The sequence below is a fragment of the Pipistrellus kuhlii genome, unplaced genomic scaffold, assembly GCF_014108245.1.
Source record: "Pipistrellus kuhlii isolate mPipKuh1 unplaced genomic scaffold, mPipKuh1.p scaffold_m20_p_14, whole genome shotgun sequence".
Taxonomy (NCBI): Eukaryota; Metazoa; Chordata; class Mammalia; order Chiroptera; family Vespertilionidae; genus Pipistrellus; species Pipistrellus kuhlii.
This window is the reverse complement of record NW_023425449.1, coordinates 19,222,674-19,244,178: the sequence shown is the minus strand read 5'-3', so window position 1 is coordinate 19,244,178 and position 21,505 is coordinate 19,222,674. Positions and strand designations below refer to the sequence as shown.

General features: G+C 39.6%; 1 protein-coding gene across 3 annotated transcripts in view; it reads left to right on the top strand.

The window, feature by feature from the left end:
- Positions 1 to 1,258: 1,258 nt before the first annotated feature.
- Positions 1,259 to 21,505, top strand: part of EIF3H (eukaryotic translation initiation factor 3 subunit H) — an 80,974-nt gene continuing 60,727 nt past the window's right edge. For 2 of the 3 annotated variants that reach the window (XM_036436824.2, XM_036436823.2), the window contains exon 1: positions 1,260 to 1,426. In XM_036436824.2, coding sequence (XP_036292717.1) covers positions 1,295 to 1,426 — 132 coding nt within the window. In that variant the 5' untranslated portion in view covers positions 1,260 to 1,294. Of the gene's footprint in view, positions 1,427 to 21,505 lie in introns of all 3 variants that reach the window. The other variant, XM_036436825.2, reaches the window with a different exon arrangement.

The following is a 21,505-nucleotide window of genomic DNA, read 5'->3' as shown; positions in this document are numbered from 1 at the left end:
AGGGTCCCTGGTTTACTTCTGGTCAAGGGCACATACTTCGGTTGCAGGCTCCTTGAAACCAATCAATGTGTTTCTTTCACACCAATATTTCAGTCTTCCACTCTCTCTAAAATCAATGGAAAAATACCCTCAGGTGAGGATTAAATAAATAAGTAAATAAATACTTTAGATGTGTATTTTGCACTTAAGTCTGTTATTTTTACGGAATATATTTGGCATCATACTTCAACACTTTACATAAAATAACTTCTTGGTCCTTATGTAAATATTACATGAAACTAATAGCAGCAAAGGGCTATTCTGGTAATTCTGAAAAAATTAATTTCTGTATAATCTAAGTGGTTAGAGGCAGTTATCTAAAATTACATAAGTCAAAATGCAATACTGCTCACCAGTAATGAACAGAATAAGGTTGGCTAATTCACATCTTTCCTAATGTGTGTAATGGGAGTTAGTGAAACTCTTCATAGTTTGCAAGATTGGGAATTAGGATTAATAAAAAAAAAAATTAGAAGTGAAAGCATTTTTACACATGAGACACCATGGTCTGAATTACAATGCTATTATCAGTAACCTAATGGAGACTGACTAAACATAAAATGGAAAACATTTTATTTCCCCCCCCAAATAAAAAGATTAAAAATGGCAACTATTCAATATTGTTGCTCTCAAACTCTTTGCACACTGTAAGTTAATAAGACTAATGTTTTAAACATTTCGTTTTTCATCTTTTACACACTTTTCAATATCTATTTCAGTGGATGTTTTATAATGTGCATAATACATCCATGCAGTAGCACATAAATAAGTTGTATTAACTTCTTAGGGCTGTTATAACAAAGTACCACAAACTGGATGGCTTAAAACAACGGAAACGTGTGGTCTCAGGCTGAAGTTGGGGTGTCCTCAGGGCTATGCTCTCCCTGAAGGCAATAAAGGAGGATCTGCTCCATGCCTTTCTCTTTGTTTCCGGTGTTCCCGGCAATCCTTCGGTTCCTTGGCTTCTAGACACGTCATTCCAATCTCTGCCGTGTGCGTCTCAAAGTCTTTTTTTTTTTTTTTTTTTTTTTGTAAAAAGTCTACTTCAAGCATTTTATCAGGGAAAGGCTCAAACGCACAATGCGCATGCGCAAAGGATTCCGTTAGGGAAGGCGTTAAAGGGAGGCGGGGCCCTGCTCTAGCCTTTCCTCCTCGCTCCGCCCCTCGGACGGCGCGCTGCGTGTGACGTCACGCGAAGCTTGCACTTCCGCTTCCGGTTACTCACGTTTCTCTTTCTTCCTGTCCCGCTGGAAAGATGGCGTCCCGCAAGGAAGGCACCGGCTCGGCCACCACTTCTTCCAGCTCCGCCACCGGTGCGGCAGGGAAAGGCAAGGGCAAAGGCGGGGCCGGAGACTCGGCCGTGAAGCAAGTGCAGATAGACGGCCTGGTGAGTGGGGTGCCGCCTCCCCGGGCCCACGCGGGAAGCGCAGTTCCCAGCCGGGTCCCCCCTGGAGCGCTTCCCGGCAGCCTCCCCCCTGGGCTAAGTGAGGCTGGGCCAAGGTTTTCCCCGAAAATCCTCCTCTTTCGTCTCCACTTCTGGTTTGGGAGACGCCACAGCTTTCTCTGCCGTCTGACGGGTTGAGGGCTGAGAAAGGGGACCGAGGCGAGGGGTGTGTGTGACAGGTTCTTGGGGTCTTGTGTTGAGGTGGTTGGGGGAGAGGAGGAGAGGACTTGGAGAAAAACTTTTCTGGGAGACAAGTAGGTGACCCCTGGGTGTCGAGATGGATCTAGAACTGGGGGGCTATTGGAAGGGGACAGTAGGGTAATCTTTTCTTCAGTCTGCTTTTTATACTTTTATGAAAAGTATGTGAAAGTCCAGGTCTTGGTAACTGCCTTTCTGAAATGTTTTCAGTGACTTTGCAATGAGTTCAAGGCCCACCAAGATGTCCTTTTGTGTTTAGGTTTCATTCCTACTATTTCCAAACTTTCTAGGAACGGTACAGTCTAGCCACACAGAACTGTTTGGTAAGCCTGATGTTTAATATTATTTGTTCTGACATCTTGATAGTGGCCACGACCTTTTTTTCTTCTTCTTCCTATATTCTTAACCTTTTCTTTTCTATCTTTGGTCTTATTTATCAATTCCTTTCTCTCTCTCTCTCTCTCTCTCTCTCTCTCTCTCTCTCTCTCTCTTTAATATTACCTTTCCCTTAATATCTTAACATTTTCAAGACATTCCCACGATAAAATGTTCTCCCTGACATACTTCCAGATGTCCTTTCATACGACATTCCAGATGAAGCTGGGGCTGCGAGGGAAGCCCTGGTCCCGGGTGCCAGAGGGAAGCTGGTGCCGGCAGCCAGAGGAAGGAAGGCCAACTCTTGCACAAATTTTGTGCCTCAGGCCTTTAGTAATTTGAATAATCACAAAATATATACTCACTCACCTGCTTTTCAGCCTCAGAAACAGAACATTACAAATATCTTTGAAGCCCCTTTCCATTTCATCCTTTTCTTCTATCCCTTCTCCCTACCCTATTATCACTACTATATTGTGATCTTTGATTCAGTCATTTTTTTTTTAGTAGCTTCACTACACAAGCATTCCTAAACGTTTTGTTTAGTTTTGCCTGTTTATGTTAACACATATGAATGAATTAAATCATAGTATGTTTTTTGATGACACACACACACACACACACACACACACATATCTCACACAGTGATTGAGATTAGTCCATTTTAGAGTAATTGAGATTAGTCCATTTTAGAGTAATTGCAATTCATTTTCATTGCTATACAGCATTTCATTGTATGGGTATAACAAGTTTCTTTATCTGACTGTTACTGGATAGCTACATGGCATTTTTCCTTGTGTGAAATGGTATCTCCGTTTAATTATCCATTCTGTTAGACTTGTCATTATGTCATTTACTGTACCTTGCACAGAATCAGTGCTTAGCACATCTTTTTGGGATGTAGGAGTGGATCTTCATTGTAGCCAAGTGGTCTCATTGTTCCTAGACAAGATCAAGCTAATTCTTCCCATTGAACTTACATAAAACCCTTTTTGTTCTCCCAAACCACTTTGAATCTTATCTTTAAAATTTTTTTTAATGATTATTTTTTAATTGTTTGAAGTATTACAAATAGTGGTACATATATCTCCTTTTTTCCCTCCATTGACCCCCCCCCCCCGCCTCCCCTATCCCCCAGTACATGCCCTCACCTGCCCCCTCCCCAGTGTCTTGTATCCGTTGGTTATGCTTAAATGCATGCGTAGAATCTTATCTTTCTTATGTGCATTATACTTTTGATATTTATAAAGTATGGTCCATGGACCAGCAAGACAAGCAGAATTGGCCTCGGGTAGCTTGTTAGAAGTGTAGAAATAAAGTATCTTAGAATCTCAGGCCCCTCTCCTGACTTGGTGTATCAGATGATTTATAGCAATGTTTGCGAAGTACTGCTCTGGTCCACATTGATCTTTTCCTTTCTCTGAAGTTTTTATGATGATGGCTTGTATTCATCCTGGCATATGATCATACTCTGTTAATTAATGGCTTACTGTTAATGTATTTTTCCTTTGTCACTGAGATGGTAATCTGAAGGCTAAAGTGTAAAAACATTTGTGTCTTACATAGTTCCAGTGTTTAAAATCTATTACCTTTTTATTTTATTTTTTTAAAGAATGTTTTTGTTGATTTTTAGAGAGAGGAAGGGAGAGGAAGAGATAGAAGCATCATGATGAGAGAGAATCACTGATTGGCTTCCTCCTGCAAGCCCCCTACTGGGGATTGAGTCTGAAACCCTGGGCATGTGCCCTGACCAGGACTTCTTTGTGCATGGGACAACATTCAACTAACAGAGCCATACCACCAGGCAAAATCTATTACCTTTTAAATTTTGTTTTCCCTTTTATGGAAAAAGTTGCCTTATTGTTTAAAATTGTTAGCTACCTCATCCTTTCTTTATTGAAAGTAAGGTGGAGAATGTTACTAATAAATGAGAAAGTGAGAGTTATATATAATTCTTTTAAAAAATACGCTTTTTATTTCAAAAAGGGGGAGGGAGAAGGAGAGAGAATCATTGACTGGCTGCTTCTTGCATGCCCCCTATTGGGGGATCAAGCCCACAACCCAGGCATGTATCAAACCGTGATCTCCTGATTCATGGTTGATGCTAAACTGCTGAGCCAAAACAGCTGTGCTCCATATGTTATTTTTGTCATCCAGATGTCACCTCATAGGGACCTTCTGACTAATCTAAAGTGTCCTTCCTCATCAGCTCACTGGCCCTTATATCACTATTTACCACTTGTTGCTGCTTGTTTGTCTTCTCACACTAAAATATCAACTTCCTGAGAGCAGGACCAATGCCAGATTTGTCCACTACAACTTTAACAAGTGACCAACACATAGAAAGCATTCAAATATTGTGAATGAATTATTACAGTCCCGTGGTACAGAAATATTCTTTTTTTTTTTAATATATTTTATTGATTTTGTACAGAGAGGAAGGGAGAGAGATAGAGAGTTAGAAACATCGATGAGAGAGAGTCATCGATCAGTTGCCTCTTGCACACCCCGTACTGGGGATATGCCCGCAACCAAGGTACATGCCCTTGACCGGAATCGAACCCGGGTCCCTTCAGTCCCCAAGCCGATGCTCTATCCATTGAGCTAAACCGGTCCCGGCCAGAAATATTCTTGAAGATGAATCATGAGGAAACTGGTACAGAAAATGCTAGTGTGTTGGTGAGAAAAGAGCACGTGAGTGAGGCTAGACCAGTTAGCCTTACAAACTTGCTCATAGTTCTTTGTCTTTTTAGGTCATGATAAGTAAGAAAATCACTGCCTTGACCAGTTTGGCTCAGTGGATAGAGCATCATCCTGTGGACTGAAGGATCCCAGGTTCGATTCCGGTCAAGGTCATGTACCTTGATTGTGGACACATCCCCAGTAAGGGGTGTGCAGGAGGCAGCTGATGGATGTTTCTTTATCTCTTTCTCTACCTTTCTCATCGATGTTTCTAACTCTATTCCTCTCCTTTCCTCTCTGTAAAAAATAAGTAAAATTTTTTAAAAATAAAGAAAAGTCACTAATGTTACTTAAGCATCTGGTGTTTACAAGACTCTGTGTAGGCAATATTGATTAGGTAGTATATGAACCTGTGATAGTTTTGGGTGTAGATGTTATCTCTGCCCTACTTACCTGATGGTTATTAAGCTCTAATGACAAAATGTTGATCAAAGTACTTTGTGAACTGAAATGAATAAGATTTATAAAGGGCTTATATGAGGCTATGGTATGTATCACTATTAGTGTGTGTGTGTGTGTGTGTGTGAAACAATATGAAGTTACAGAGTCTAGATAGCAGCTTGTTAACTTCTATGAAATGGAAGCTCTTGTTCAAATTTTGGTCTTACATAGAAAATGGTTTGGCCTTTCACCATTTAAACAAAAATAAAAATTGTATGGCTCTTGGCTCCTTCCTTCGTTTTCTGACTTTAGTGGAGAATAAGTTACTTTACACGTGTGAATAGTTCAATGGGATAACTTGAAACTCTTTCAGGCATCAGTTTTTACATTTTAGCCAAGTTAAGTTTGAATCTTTCTGAACTGTATTACATGTAACTTTCTGCCCCTATAGCCAGAAAATATTGAACACAGCTTAGCCATGTTTTGATGCCTTAGTATTATCATTAAGAACATAGTTTATTTCCCATGCCAGTTCTTAAGTATGTATGAGAAAGCTAATATCATAATCTTTGCATGTAATTGTCATATTCTAGGAGAAGATTAATAGGTAAAAGAAATCAATCCTTACTAATAAAAGCCGAAGTGGTTGTCACACCGTGATGCCCTCATGCTGCCACAAGATGGCTGCGCACACTGTGGGCTCACACAGGTGGGTGGGGCTGGGCTTGGCCCTGGGTGTGCAGCATGGAACCTGCCTGGGAGTCCCACCTCCCAGCTCTGCGTGGTGAGGCCTGCCTGGGGGTCCTGCCTCCTTCTGGCTCCACACGGTGAGGCCTGCATGGGGATCCTGGGGGCCCCGGCTCCACTCGGTGTGGAGGCGGGATCCTTGGCTCCAGCCTACCTCTTTGGGGCAATCCATCCAGGAGCCCCGGATGGGTGGGTGGGGCCTACCTCTTTGGGGCGATCAGTAGCGGGGCTTCTGCACTGTGACAGGAATTTCATGTACTGGGCCTCTCGTAAATAATCTCAAGTTGGAAAAAGGCAACCTTTAGTCTCTGGGTCATACAGATGAAGAAGTCGCTTGCCCTGTGGTCCCAGGCCGCAGCCAGCCAGAGAAGTTGCCCACACTGCATCCCAAGGAAGATGGAGAAACCTGCCTGCAGTCCAGGTGCCAGCACCTGCGGCTGGCTACAGGCTGTTAGAGAAGCCACCCACTCCGCAGTCATGGGCACCAGTACTGCATATTCCCCCTAAATAGTACCTCTCTGTGACCCGGGAGATGGAGAAGTCGCCCACTCTGTGGTCCCGGGCACCAGCACTTGTGGCTGCAGCCCAGGCAAAGCCACCTGCCCACCACCCTCTGCGGCTTCAGCCAGCCTGGGTGCCTATTGCTGACCAGAGGTAGGGATGCCCAGATCCCGGTTGCCTGTGGTCAGCTGGAAGAGGGAATCTTGGGTCCTGGATGTGCGGCTGAGGCAGAGGTGGTTAGGGGCAATCAAGCCAGAAGGAGAACATTTAGGGACAGTCAGGCTGGCAGGCAAAAGAAGTTAGGAGCAATCAGGCAGGCAGGTGATTGGTTAGGAGCGAGCAATTCTGGATTGTGAGATGGATGTCCAACTGCTGGTTATCCCCTAAGGGTCCCAAATTGGAGAGGGTGCAGACTGGGCTGAGGGACACTTTCTAACCCCCTCCCCCACTTGAATTTTGTGCACTGGGCCACTAGTAAAATTATAAATTCTGATCTTCTATACCCAGGATTTCATGTGTTTGATTGAGCAACTCTAGGTGTTTTAAAACTTGGCAGCATTTTCTGGGTTTTTAACTCAGTTCTCGCCCCAGCATTGAGGAGAAAAGCCTCTACAGAGCATTGGGCTTTGAAGAGGGTTTTGCCAGTTCTTATTTTTGTGGTCAGATAGTCTCACTTTTACTCTACCTTGATTTCTCTGATGAGAGCTTCCGATTTCAGCACTTAGATGAAAACTTAGATGTATTTGCTTTTCTTTTGTAAATTAGTTTATAAGTTTCTTTTTGTAAAATATTGAAAGTATGGTACTTGGATATTTAATTTGGCAATATATGAGAAAATATACTCCAAGGCAAAATGTACTAAAAGCTGTAGTTTTCATCGTAAACTTCTATTTACAGATCATTCTATAAAATGGTTATATCCTGTAAAGATTAAGATTTAATAGCAAAGTGCAGTATAACTTACACATCCATCTCTTTAGTGGCAAACTGTATTGTTTCATTAAACCTGAAATGGATACTGCTTTGTGCCAGAATAGTGTTCTGTATTTTTTTTTTTTTTATGTTGGTATCACGCCCAAGCATACAAGAAAAAAAAAAAATTTGATTCAGCAAAATAATGGTAACTCAGTATTAATTTGGTCAAGATACAAAACTTTTTGAGTCTTTGAGTCTAAATATCGGCTGTATTTTGGCATACAATTTTAAGATTTATATTCCCCCTAAATGGTACCTAAATGTCAAGGGTATAAAAAACAGCCCTAGCTGATTTGGCTGAGTGAGTGGATAGAGCTTTGGCCTGAAGGGGCCGAAGTTCTATTTCGATCAAGGGCACATGCCCAGGTTGTGGGCTCGATCCCCAGGAGGGCAGGGGATTGGGTTGAGGAAGGCATGGAGGAGACAGCTGGTCAGTGATTCTCATCATTGACGTTTCTTTCTCTCCTTTCCCTTTCTCTCTGAAATCAACACAAATATATTAAAAACAAAAACACAAAACCAGTATACATTTTTTGTAAGCAAAGTTTGGAAAAATCACAAAAACAAAACACACAACGATAATTAGCCAGATTATAAGCTCATAACATGAGGTTGGTTAGCACCATTAAGTTTTGGGTTTTATTTTTCTAGTGTTTTTCCTACGCTTTAGTAAATACCTAGAATTGAAGTTAGCAGGTTAAATGTTATGCATTTTTTTTAAAAAAAAAAACACCTTTATTCAGATTATTACAGATGTGATCCTCTTCCCCCCCCTCAATTGCTCCCCTCCACCAGGTTCCCACCCCACCCTCTGTCCTTTCCCCATCCCCCATTGTCCTCATCCATAGGTGCACAGTTTTTGTTCAGTCTCTTCCCACACCCCCACTCCCCTTTTTCCCGAGAATCATCAGTCCACTCCCCTTCCATACCTCTGATTCTATTATATTCACCAGTTAATATTATTCATCAGATTTTTTAATTCCCTTGGTTTTTAGATTCATTTGTTGATAGTTACGTATTTGTTGATCATAATTTTTATCTTTATCTTCTTCCTCTTCCTAAATAACCCCCTTCGGCAATTCATATAATTTTGGTTTGGTGGTGATGAACTCTTTTAGCTTTTTCTTATTTGTGAAGCTCTTTATCTGTCCTTTGATTCTGAATGATAGCTTTGCTGGGTAGATTATTTTTGGCTGTAGGTTCTTGCTATTCATCACCTTGAATATTTCTTGCCATTCCCTTCTGGCCTGCATGGTTTCTGTTGAGAAATCAGCTGACAGTCGAATGGGTGCTTTTTTATAGGTAACTACCTGCTTTTCTCTTGCTGCTTTTAATATTCTCTCTTTGTCTTTTGCTCTTGGAATTTTAATTATGTGTCTTGGTGTGGTCCTCCTTGGATTCCTTTTGTTTGGGGTTCTGTGCGCTTCCTGAACTTGTAAGTCTATTTCTTTCCCCAGGTGGGGGAAGTTTTCTGTCACTATTTCGTCAAGTATTCTTTCGGTATCTTGCTCTCTCTCTTCTTCTGGAATCCCCATAATTCTGATGTTGGTTCGCTTGAAATTGTCCCAGAGGTTTCTTACACTATCTTCAACTTTCTGGATTCTCTTATCTTCTCCCTTCTGCAGAGGAGTGTCCTCTGGCTCTTTGTGTTCTAAATCTTTGTCTTGACTCTTGCGATCTCCCAGTCTGTTTTTAGGACTTTGTATAATATTGTTTATTTCAGACAATGTTTTCTTCATTTCTTGTTGATCCCTTATTATTTCTAGTTGCTCCCTTTTCATATCTTCATAGGTCTCATTTATTTTATCGGCCTTTTTAAGGATATTGTTGAATAACCTTATAACTGTAGTTTTGAACTCAGTGTCCAATCTTTTCTTTTCCTCCATCTCCTTCGTGTCCTTCCTTTTGTCTGCATTTTAGTTGTTTCCCTGATTTGATGGAATAGCTTTGTGTGCTAGGTGTTCTGGTAGAGCCCAGTAGCACAGCCTTCCCAGTTACCTGCGGTGGACAGTCTTGGTGTAGCCCTTTGTGGGCTGTGTTTTTCTTTGATGGAGGAAAGAAATTTTGTTCCAGCTAAACCTGTTTAGCACTCTTTTTACTTTAGAAAACTTTCCAGCTATGTGTGGGAAAATGTGCAGGTTGTTTATGTTGAGTTGGTAAAGTAAAAACTTAATGTTATGAATTGAACATCATTATCAATTAACATTTAATTGTTTTAATTGTGATTTTACATTTGTATTTTGATTACATCATTGTAGTTTGTCATGAATGATTTTTATGATGAGAGCAGTGCTATTTTGTTGAATTTCTTGAGGCTACATTGCCTTTCTTCCCCTTTTCCAGCAATTATCAGTTGATTTAACTTGAAAACTGTGGACTATCAGTGAGCATTAGATCCAAGAGAATAATAATGAAACATGCTCTTTCAACTGAAATATTGAAGAAGTGATATTGATTAAGTGTATTGGAGCATTATAACTAATCCCATATGTGTCAGAGCAAAATATCTTTTCCCCCCCATTGAAGTTCCTTAAAATTCTTTCACATCAAAACTTAACAGCAATGATTTAAATCCTGTTTATTATTTGACTTAGCCAGTTATGAAATGGAACCCCAATCCTACTTGAGCCATAAAATGTGTTACATTTAAGGCCGTTGCTGCTTTCTACTTTTTAAATTTACATTTTGGCAATAACTACCTTCTTTGTTCAGTGTTAGAAGAAATGATCTAGGCTTAACCAAATAAGAAAACTGCCAACTTCACAGACCAGTCATTGAAAGATGCCAGAATTAAGTGAAAGTCTAGATATTGATTTTACAGACATGCTAAGAGGAGATTCTGTGACGTTACAGTTTCTTTGAGACTAAAATTCTTTTACAGTAATAGCTTTTCTTTGATGGTGATTGATGTGAGAAATTCAGGCTGTGGACCTTACCACCCAGAATCTATAAAACTGGAATAAAGCCTGCTAGGAATCATGTAAACTGCCTTGATTTCTTCTCCAACTGGCCAGCAACTGCTGTACTTTGGGGTTTGTCGTTTTATTTCAGACTTTTAAAAATCTTTGGAGTGGATATAATCTTTATTTTTAGCAAGGATATTGATGTTTATAAGGAAACATACACACATTCGAAAATATATATACATACACATACATACAAACACATGTACACACAAATATTTTGAATAAATCAGTTTAATCTCACTTTTGACTATTTATTTTTACTTTTGACTTTTTAATACAGATTTTTAAAGTGTCCTAAATCCTGTAGGTCAATATGACTAATATTGACAAATATAAGTTGGTGTCAGGTGGTTGATCTTTAATAAGCATTTAACAAGTTACATCCTTTGAAGAATAGACTCTGAAAGTTGTGGGGAGACAAGTCTCAGTGCCATATCTTGCACATTCTAGTCACTCACTGATATTTGTTGGATAGATGGTTGGATGAGTGGAGGAGGTTAGATGGAATATTCTAATAATAGTAGTTGTAACTTTTTTACTGATTATTTAATATGCATTGTGTACTTTGGGTATGTTACTTTGTTTTTTTTTTTTTTTTCTGAAGTACAAGTTTTAATCTTGTAACATTAATAAGTAATACTCCTAGGTTTATAACTTGATCTCAGGTATATCCTTATGGAAGGAAGGGACTTATAAACATTCCGCTTTTATTATTATAGATCTGCTTAAACTGAAGACCCAAGCTGATGTGACAGGAGCACCTCCAGACACGATTCCTCTCCCTAATCCTGGGCATCGTGGTGGTTTTGCATATTAGCGTTGGGGAAACAAAAGATGATTCATATGCTTTGTAACTGGCAGTTTCCACCACTGCCCACTGGGGGAGCGCAGCCCCAGGCCCCAGCGATGTCCTTTGTATTTTTTTTGGTGCAATCAACTTTTAAGTGCACTCAAATTCAATTTATTTAAAAACCCCACATCTTCAATTCTCTGGAGGTGTATTACTTTTTAATCCTTGCAATAATGCAGACTGACTAATCTCCATAGGATTTTCATACCTATTTGGCTAATTGAATCTTCTTCTAACCAGAGTTTAATAATATTTAATATGACCATATCTAGACTATTATTGTGATCACAAAATACCCAATTTTCTTGTTTATTGGTTTTAGTGGTAAAATGTTTTAATAGTTTCAGTATTTCTTCATCTGTGAGTTTTTAAAAAAGATGAACAAGTAGAATTAGTATTTGCTAGGTGCACCATACAAGTTGCAATCTCTGAACATTCTTGATGAACTTAGATTTATAAAGGAAGTCTAAAAATGATAGATGGTATTATACAATATAAAATTACTTTGTCCCTAATAATTTTACTGGTTTTCAACTTCCTTTTTATGTGCATTTCAAGGATGGTGGGAAATCTGCTGCTTTTCCTGGTAAAGATTTATTATCATCAGTTTGCACAAAGTTTGAGTTCATAGTTTGCTGATTTATTTATTTATTTATTTTTATTTTATTTTTTAAAAAAAATATATTTTATTGATTTTGTACAGAGAGGAAGGGAGAGAGATAGAGAGTTAGAAACATCGATGAGAGAGTCATCGATCAGCTGCCTCTTGCACACCCCCTACCAGGGATATGCCCGCAGCCTAGGTACATGCCCTTGACCGGAATCGAACCTGTGACCTTTCTGTCCCCAAGCCGACGCTCTATCCATTGAGCCAAACCGGTTTCGGCGCATAGTTTGCTGATTTATAATTGGCTTATGTTAGGCTTCTTTTAAACAGATCTCTCTGCTTGTTAAAAACCAATCTATATTCCCCTGATAGTGTGTACATATATATTTTATGGTAATTTGTATATATTTGTGCAGTACTAAATTTAAATAGTTGAAGAGTAACCATATCAACAAGAGATAAAAATTTAAAGTCAGCAGGTGCTCAGGCTTGCAGTGTGTGGATTTTCTCTTTTTGTTGTCTTTTCAGAGCTGCTTATTCGGCTCTTATTTTTTTAACATACCCAAAAGAATATGTTAAAATCAAGATACAGACACACCATGCTGTCAACTCAGTGGGAATGTCAAAAAAGGAAATTATATTTAATTTCTTTGTGAAATTCCATGCAGTAAATTGTAGCGATTGCTGTATTTAAAAATCTTTTTTTTTTTTGATTTTTTTCTTTATCTGGTGTTTTTTGAATTAAAAACAAATACATGCCTACTATAAGTAACTAATACAAGGGTTCATAAAAAAAAAATGATGTCCTTCCACACCATTCTTGTACACAGAAACATAAAAACATAACTGCTTGTATATAATAGGTTCTTATTAATATTAAATTTTAAAGCCCTTTCTAGTCCTTTGTAATAGGCCTCTTTGGGAATCTGATGAATGCAACAAACCTCCCTCTCTTCCTCGCCCAGGAAATGCCCTTGCTTAGATAGACACGTAATATTGCATATGATTTTAAGAGGTTCTTAGAACTCTTCAAGCTCATCTGTGGCCTTCAGGTTTAAGTATTCGCTTTTAGTACTTATACACTTTGAGTATACTTGTTAATGTAGAACTTTGGGTAATGTGAATTGTTTCTTTTAACCATATCTTTTTAGTTGGGAGAGTTAAACATTTATTTTTCTAGTGAATTAATTTTATATAGCAGGTTTTTCTAGGTAACTGAAATGATCTATTAATTATGTAGTTACATTAAATTTTAAAATACATTAAAATAATAGAAAAATTCTAAATATTATACTTCTTTGATTTCTAAATAAACAATACAACTTAACTTGATTACCGAGGCCTAGTATAAGCTTGTTATTATAAACTTGTATTATATAAATATATATTATATATAATGTAGGAACTTAAACTAGTTCCTTATAGTATTTACAGGGATCTTTGAACTCTGAAATTGAGAATGAAGTTGGGATTGGGTACACACATAAATTATTCCTTCGTTAGACAGACTAAAGTGTGGGCAGTCCTTGAAAGTTATTTATTTGTACACAATAAAATCCACTCATCTTAAATGTACATTATGATGCACTTTAATAGTTGTAAATAATTGTATAATTGCTACCACAACAAGATATAAAAGAGTCGCCTCACTCTAAAGATTATACCCTTTGGTTAGTATCCTTCCTTTTACCTTGATCTCAGGTTGCCACTTAGCAGTTTTGCCTTTTCTGGAATCCCATATATAAATGAAATCATAGTAGGTAGCATTTTGTTTGACTTCTTAGTGTAATGTTAAGATTTTATTCCTGTCATTGTATTGATATTTTGTTCTTTTTATTACTGAGTAGTATTCTATAGAATGAGTATACTGCAGTTTGTTTATCCACCTACATTTGATATTCTTGGATTACTTTCCACTTTTTGCTATTATGAATAATGCTACTATAAACATTTGTGAATATCTCTGTGTTTAGATATGTTATTTCTCTTGGGTAAATTTTTAGGAATAGGAATTTGGATTATGCAGTAAGTTTATATTTAACTGTAAGCTATTGAAATGACTGTTTTCTGCCTTTTCATCAACAGTTTACATGGAGCTCTAGCTTTTTGGAAGAGTCTCAGTTTTCACTTCCTCTACTTCGGCAAGTTCAAAACCGCATCTCCAGACCCAGGGCCGAGATTGGGTTGCAACCCAGCTCCTAGCTCTTGGGGATTATATCTATGTGAGATGTTCCTTTGTGCAGTGCTGCATTAACTCACAGGGTTAATGCTTGGGTAGTTTCCTCTTCTAGCTTGGTTGATTCTCTGTTAAACATTTTACAAATGCAGTTTATTCAACATTTCTATAGGTACACAGGCATAGACAAGGTTAAAGTACTACAAATTGGCATTTTTCAAAGCCTGAAGGTTTCATATGTGTTTCTTAAATAATTGACTTTTAACTCTGAACTTTTCTTTTACCTTTAAGAGAGTTAAATTCTTCTACCTTTATTAGAATAATTTTGGGTGGTAGCTTATAAAATTTGCCAGGTAAAGATTGACCCTGTCACTCTTTAAAGGTATTATTGCAGATCAAAAGCCATGATAAACCTTTCCTGAAAGGACGATATATAGATAGATAGATAGATAGAGTTTCATAATTCATCAACAAAAATTATGTCAAATTGCTAGTCTTGAATTAGGTAATGATATCTTAACACATAATTGTTTCTGCCAGTATGTTGGGTTTATTATTTATATACTGGTGCTTTTGGTAAAAAGATGAAATGTACTACTCCCCATCTTAGTGTTCATCCATCCCTAGGCCTCCTTGTTCCCTTAAAGTATAACTTGTGTACTTTATGAAAAGCAGATATTTGTTTATTTTATTTATTTTTAAAATATATTTTATTGATTTTTTTTTACAGAGAGGAAGGGAGAGAGATGGAGAGTTAGAAACATCGATGAGAGAGAATCATCGATCAGTTGCCTCTTGCACACCCCCCACCAGGGATGTGGCTGCAACCAGGGCACGTGCCCTTGACCGAAATTGAACCTGGGACCCTTCAGTCCGCAGGCAGACGTTCCATCCACTGAGCCAAACCGGTTTCAGCAGGAGTACATTTGTTTAAACTGTTACTTAAAATCCATAGTTGGCAAATAATTTCTTCACCTGATATTTATAGGCTGACCCCCCTGTTCTTTAGTTCTCTGCTCTATTATTATCTCAGAGAGAGGCCTTTCTCCATCATGCTCCCAATGGTTACTTCCCTTGCATTCCCCTTTTTAGTTTTCTTCATATCACTTTTCACAATCTGTAATCACATTAATTTTCATAATTGCCATCTAGAATAGTGGTTCTTAAAGTGAGAGAATGCCCCAACATTCTTAGAGAGGGTGTCTGAGGTGAAAACTATTTTTATGGCAATATTTAAACATTGTTATTTTTACTCATTCTTTGGTCAGTGTTTAATAGAGGTTTCCAGATGCTACATGATGTGTGATATAAAAGATTGAATGCAGGAGTAGATGAGAATCCAGTTATCTTTTATTAGAAACTAGTAGCCCTCTGCACGAATCCATGCGCCAGTGGGTTGCTGCTGCCCTCCTGTAGCTCTTCTCCCACTGCCCTGCCCTTCTGTGCCCTTCCCCCCCCCCCCCCCCCCAATAGTGTGTGCCCTGCCCCCTCCTGTAGCTTTCCAAAGCGTGATCTGGTCATGATGCGCTTGGTCATTGTGCCTCAGGGCGTAACTGCTAATTAGCATATTCATCTATTTATTATATAGGACTAGAGGCCTGGTGCACGAAATTTGTGCATGGGGGGGGGGATATCGGGCCTAAACGGGCGATTGGACATCCCTCTCTCAATTCAGGGTTGCTGGCTCCCAACTGCTTGCCTGCCTCTGCCTGAATGCCCTAACCACTTCCCTGCCAGCTAGATTGATGCCTAACTGCTCCCCAGCGAGCCCAATTGCTCCTAACTGCCCTCCCCTGCCTGCCTGGTCACCCATAACTGCCCTCCCCTGCCAGTCTGGTTGCCCCCAACTGCCCTCCCCTGCTGGCCTGGTCTCTCCCAACTGTCTTCCTCTGCTGGCTCAGTCACCCTAACTGCCCTCCCCTGCAGGCCTGGACCCCCCCTCCCCCCCAACTGCCCTCCCCTGCAGGCCTGGTCCCCCACAACTGCCCCTTCTGCTGTCCTGGTTCCCCCCCCCCCCCCCCAACTGCCCTCTCTTGCTGACCTGGTCTCCCCCAGCTGCCTTCCTCTGCCTGCTTGTCATCCCCAACTGCCTTCCCCTACAGGCCAACTTGTGGTGTCCATCTTGTGTCTGCATGGGGGCAGCCATCTTTGACCACATGGGGGCGGCCATCTTGTGTCTTGGAGTGATGGTCAATTTGCATACCACTCTTTTATTAGATAGGATAGGATTTACATTCTAAAAATGTAAAACAATGTCATCTGTCCTGATTAAAATTTCTTTTGAAATATGAATGTTTTACAAAAATGCAAAACAATGCCAATTTTGTATCCACATTCAGTTTTTTGTTTTGAAAAATAGTTATTTTTCATAAAATGTAATTTATGTTAGCATGCAATGCATTTGTTATTGTTGTTTTTAAATAAATATTTCAAACACTTTTTTAGTTTGAATTTCTAATTGTGAATATCAATATAAAAGTTCTTTTGGATCCTCAATAATTTTTAAGAGTGATAAGAGGGGCAGGCTCTGACTTGCTGTTTTAAAATATGAGCCTGTGATAGCAAAGGCCTTATGTGTTTCAGTTTCATTTTCCCAGGGCCTGGCAGAAGTAACTAGCCTTCAAAGTCACTCAGCAAGTAAATAGCTAGATGAATGTATTAAAGAGTGAACAAAAGAATTTGAAAATAGCACAATTCTGGTGATTCTGGGCAGGGCTTTCAAATATTTCTGTAGTAACTAGTTTTTGTAGACATCATATTTGATAGATAATTATTTTAATTCATCAGATAGCATAATTTTTATTTTGGCCAGATTTAAATTGTTCCTTGGTATGTGAAAGTTTTTTTTTTTTTTTTTTTTTAATATGATTTTGGTAGAAAGGTCTTAGTGATTCTGATAAATGTTCCTTTTTATGGAGGATGGAAGATTTTATTCATCATGCTTATTAACTTAGATTTTAGGTTTATTCTGATATAATTAATTTGGATATTTTAGGTTATTATTTGTATTGATCTTACAATATTGAGAACACTTTCTGTCTTAGAAGTGAAATCTTTTGTTGCTTGTATGTAGTCTTTTTGAAAAAAGCCCAACACTTTAAAAAATAATGTGCTCCTTAGAAATTACAAAATAGTCTGCTTTGCTCTTTCAAATTGTCTGCACTGAATAATAATAATAATAATAGAAAAAATTGGTTCCTCTTGGGTAATTTCAGCAGACAGGACATCTGTTTACTATCTTGCAAGTTGGGATTCCTTGCTAAGGCCCACCCAGCCTGAGAATGTGTAAACCTCAAAGCTGGAGACAGTTCTAGAGACAGCTGATCTGTTCATAGAACAATACTTTTTGGGGTAAATCAGGTAGGGTAATAAGCATTTAGAGCCTGACTAGGACAGTTTGGGAAGTGTAAAAGAATTTGGTAATTTATGGTTCTGCTGTTCAGTTTCCATTCCTTTAAGCATTATTTATAGAAAAATCTTTATTTACCCACAGGATAAAGGAACCAGGTCAGCATTAACTCATAAGCAGTTTTAATTAAATATGGGTCATACTATGAGCCTAAGTCTTTGCTATGGGACACTTGAATGCTTCTCAGATGGGTTGAGCAGCACTTTTCCTCTCATTTCTATACTGTGGAGATTCTAACAAGGACTTGAGTACTGCTCATGTGGGGGCAGTATTTATGCTTTTATAAATAAAATGTTCACTTTTATGCCTGTATTTCTCAGTGTACTCATTTTTCAGCAATACAGGGAATCCTAAAACAGGAAAGTTTTGTTTCCACCAGTTATGTGCAGTGTAATCACCTGAGGAGTTAAAACAGAAAAGGAAGGCTGGTCCATACTCTTTATTAAAAGTTAGAATGAAGCGCAGCCAGCATGGCTCAGTGGTTGAGCATCAGAAGGCCATGGTTCCTGGAGGAAGGAACCAGGTCATGGTTCGATTCCTGGTCAGGGCACATGCCCAAGGTTGCAGGCTCCATCCCCTGTATGGGGTATGCAGGAGGCAGCCAATCAATGATTCTCTCTCATTATTGATGTTTACATCTCTCCCTCTCCCTTCCTCTCTGAAAATTAATAAAAATATATTTAAAGAAAAAGTTAGAATGAAGGAGAATTTTAGAATCACCTGCAGAATTGAAAACCAAAAATAGGAGGGACGCCCCCCCCAAAAAAGAAAAAAAAAGAAAAAAAGAAAAAAAAAATATAGGAGTCCCAGCTCAGATCAGTTAATTCTGAGTTTCAAAGGTTGGGTTCAGCATCAGTTTCTTTTTGTTTGTTTTGTTTTTTAAATACTGACCCCTCTTCATTTAAGGCTCCTCAGGTCATTTTGATAAGCTGAGAACAAGTGCTGTTATAAAGCTCCTGAGTACGTGGGGTCATTTGTGACACTTTATAAACAAAATACAATAAAGGAGCATGTTTTTGTTTTGGACAACTATTAAGCTTTCCATATATCTATTTTTAAGTAAGAACAAGCAGCATGGCATCAATAAACAAGATTAATTAAAAGTGTTAGCACTGTTTTATGGATAGAGGCATGTGATTGGTTGGAGGGAGAAAAAGGACATGGAGCAGGACAGAAAGGGTACTTTTGTGACAGAACATTCCCATCTTGTGGCTTGTAAGAATAGTGCTGGTGATGATTAAAAGCTGCATTGCATTCTTGTAACTGATGGAGATTTCCTGCTGATGCTACTTGACTTCTAGTGATTAGGGCAGGACAAATTTGACCTCCAGCACCATCCCCTATAGTCTGTCTTACTCCCTCACCTTGTAACTCAACACTGAACTGCTCCATGCACAAAGTGCTGCTTCTGCCACCTAGTTACAGGGATTTCTTCCACACTTGTTGCCACTGCATTCTGTTTCAGCCTTCTTATTATAAACACTTATGGGACACTTAAAGTTACTAATTTATTGGGAACTGCTGTAACTAAAAGTACTTGGAGTCAGAATTGAGATCTTTCTGATTTAACCTGTTAAATTACCTGTTTCCTTATCTGTCAAATAAATGGGAAAATAATATTACTGACTTCATAGAGTGTTTATAAGAATTGTTCGAGTCATGGCATGCAAGATAGAGGACTGCTTGACATAACATAAATGTTTGATAAATGTTTACCATCATTCCTTCTGCAAATGTATTTTGAGTATCTTTTAAGTGCCAGTACCTGTGGTATGTACAGGTGAATAAAGCATCTCTTAATGAGCAGAACTTTGATTTAGTCACTTATAAGTACCAATAATCTATGGAACATTTTTATATATACAGCAAATTTCTGGTTATTTATGTAGAATATTAAAAGCCCTGCCTGTATGTCAATTATTTACTTTTGATCAGAGATTTCTTTTGAACATCTCTCAAGTTTGTAGTATAATTCCACCACATTATCTTGGAACAAAGAATTGAGAGTTTTAGTGTATGTAGGAAATAGGAAGGCCATAAAATGTCAGATTGAAGAATATCAGCTTGGTTTTGATAAAAATGGTACCCCCTCCTACACACCCCCCGCAAATGCTTTATTTCATCGGATTATATTAAAAGGGCAAGATCTTATATACTCTAGTTGGAAATTATTTTAGTGCTCATCATGCCTTTCCTGAAGGCTTTTTATTTTGGACAGCCAAAAATGCTAGAGAGAATTCATCCTTAAAGTGGAAAACTTCTTTCCTGAAACGATCACCTTTGGTCCTAAGCTTGCCTTCCAAGACAGCAGTCCCCAACCTTTCAGACCTCACAGACCACCAGTTGGCAACCGCTGCTCCAACACATCCTCTGGTGCCTCAATATTTGGAAAGTGCTCATCGTGATTGTCCCTACTCTGGAGAGAAATTTTAATTCATTGACTTGTCCTCCTCACAGGGTTTTAAGCTTTCTGTGTTATAATTACCCCTTTCTGTGTGTACTTATTCATACTCACTGATTTTGCAAGATAGTTAAACCACTGTGCTTTTTTCATTTCTCATTTGGGTACTGACTTTTTGGTCATAGTAGAGAATTGAATATTAACAGGTCAGCTATGCTGCAAAATGAGATAATTCCTCTTGGAGCATTGTACTTCTGTTGATGGTGATAAAGTTGCATTGACTATGGGCAGGCATATAAAATTGCTGTGCTGTTTGGTTACATTGCTCTTTCAATACTTTTAAAATTCATTTTTGTTAAAATTGAGGCAGAGTCTAAGTAGAAGACTTTTTGTTTGTTTTTAAATTTATACTCACCCAAGGATATTTTTCCATTGATTATTTATTTATTAATTTTAGAGAGAGTGAAGGGGATGGAGGAGGGAGGAGAATACTATTCAAAGCGCTTTACATATATAATATTAACCAGCTCACATTGTAGGATTTATTATTATCTAATGGTCTGGTGCAGGAAATTCGTGCACTCGGTGGGCGGTGACATTTAGCCTGGGCTGCACTTAATCTGTCAGTCTGACACCCTAAGCTGTCAGTCTAACATCAGTTGCCACAGAGGCAGAAGAGACTCCCAGGGAGGGCACTGACCATCAGGGGGCAGCTCCTGCATTAAGTGGGATTGGGCCAAAACTGGCTCTCCGACATTCTCTGATGGGTCTTGGATTGTGAGAGGGCACAGGTCAGGCCGAGGGATCCCACTGGTGCTCATTTGGGGCCGGAGGGGAATGTGGGAGGTTGGTCAACCAGAGAGGGACTGCTGGAGGACTCTAGGGCATGTCCAGCCCGTCACACTCGGTTCCAATCAGCTGGACCCCAACAGCAAGCTAACCTACTAGTCGGATCGTCTGCTCCCTAGTATTTAGTGCATGCCACAATGATTGGTTGATGGATTGACTGCGCCATAGTGATCACTGCAAGTCATAGCAGGCAGTTGAGCAGACTTAGCATGTAATTAACAGATTATGCTTTGATTGGTCGAACGGATGACCAGACGACTGGACACTTAGTATGTTATATAGGACTAGAGACTCAGTGCATGAAATTTGTGCATGCGGGGTGGTCCCCTCAGTTTAGCCTGCACTCTCTTCAATCCAGGACCCCTTGGGGGATGTCTGACTGCTGGTTTAAGCCTAATCCCTCGGCCTAAACCGGCAGTCAGACATCTCAAAATCCGGGACCGCTGGTTCCTAACTGCTCACCCCTAAATGCCTATGCCTGCTAGCCTGATCACCACTAACTGCCCCCCCCCCCCCCCCGGCCTGGTCACCCCCAAGTGTTTCCCTGCCAGCCCGGTTGCCCCCAGTTGCTCTTCCCCCCCCCTCCCCCCCCAGCTCGGTTGCCCCCAACTAAACACCCTGCCAACCTGGTCGCCCCTCACTGCTTTTACCGGCCTGGTTGCCCCCAACTGCTCCTTCTGTTGGCCTGGTCGCCCCCAACTTCCTCCTCACACTGGCCTGGTCACCCCATCGGCCTGGTCACCCCCAACTGCCCCCCTCTGCCGGCCTGGTTGCCCCATGCAGCCTGCCTGTTCAGTCATTTGGTCGTCCCTCACTAACCTCCCTGCCGGCCTTTTCGCCCTATG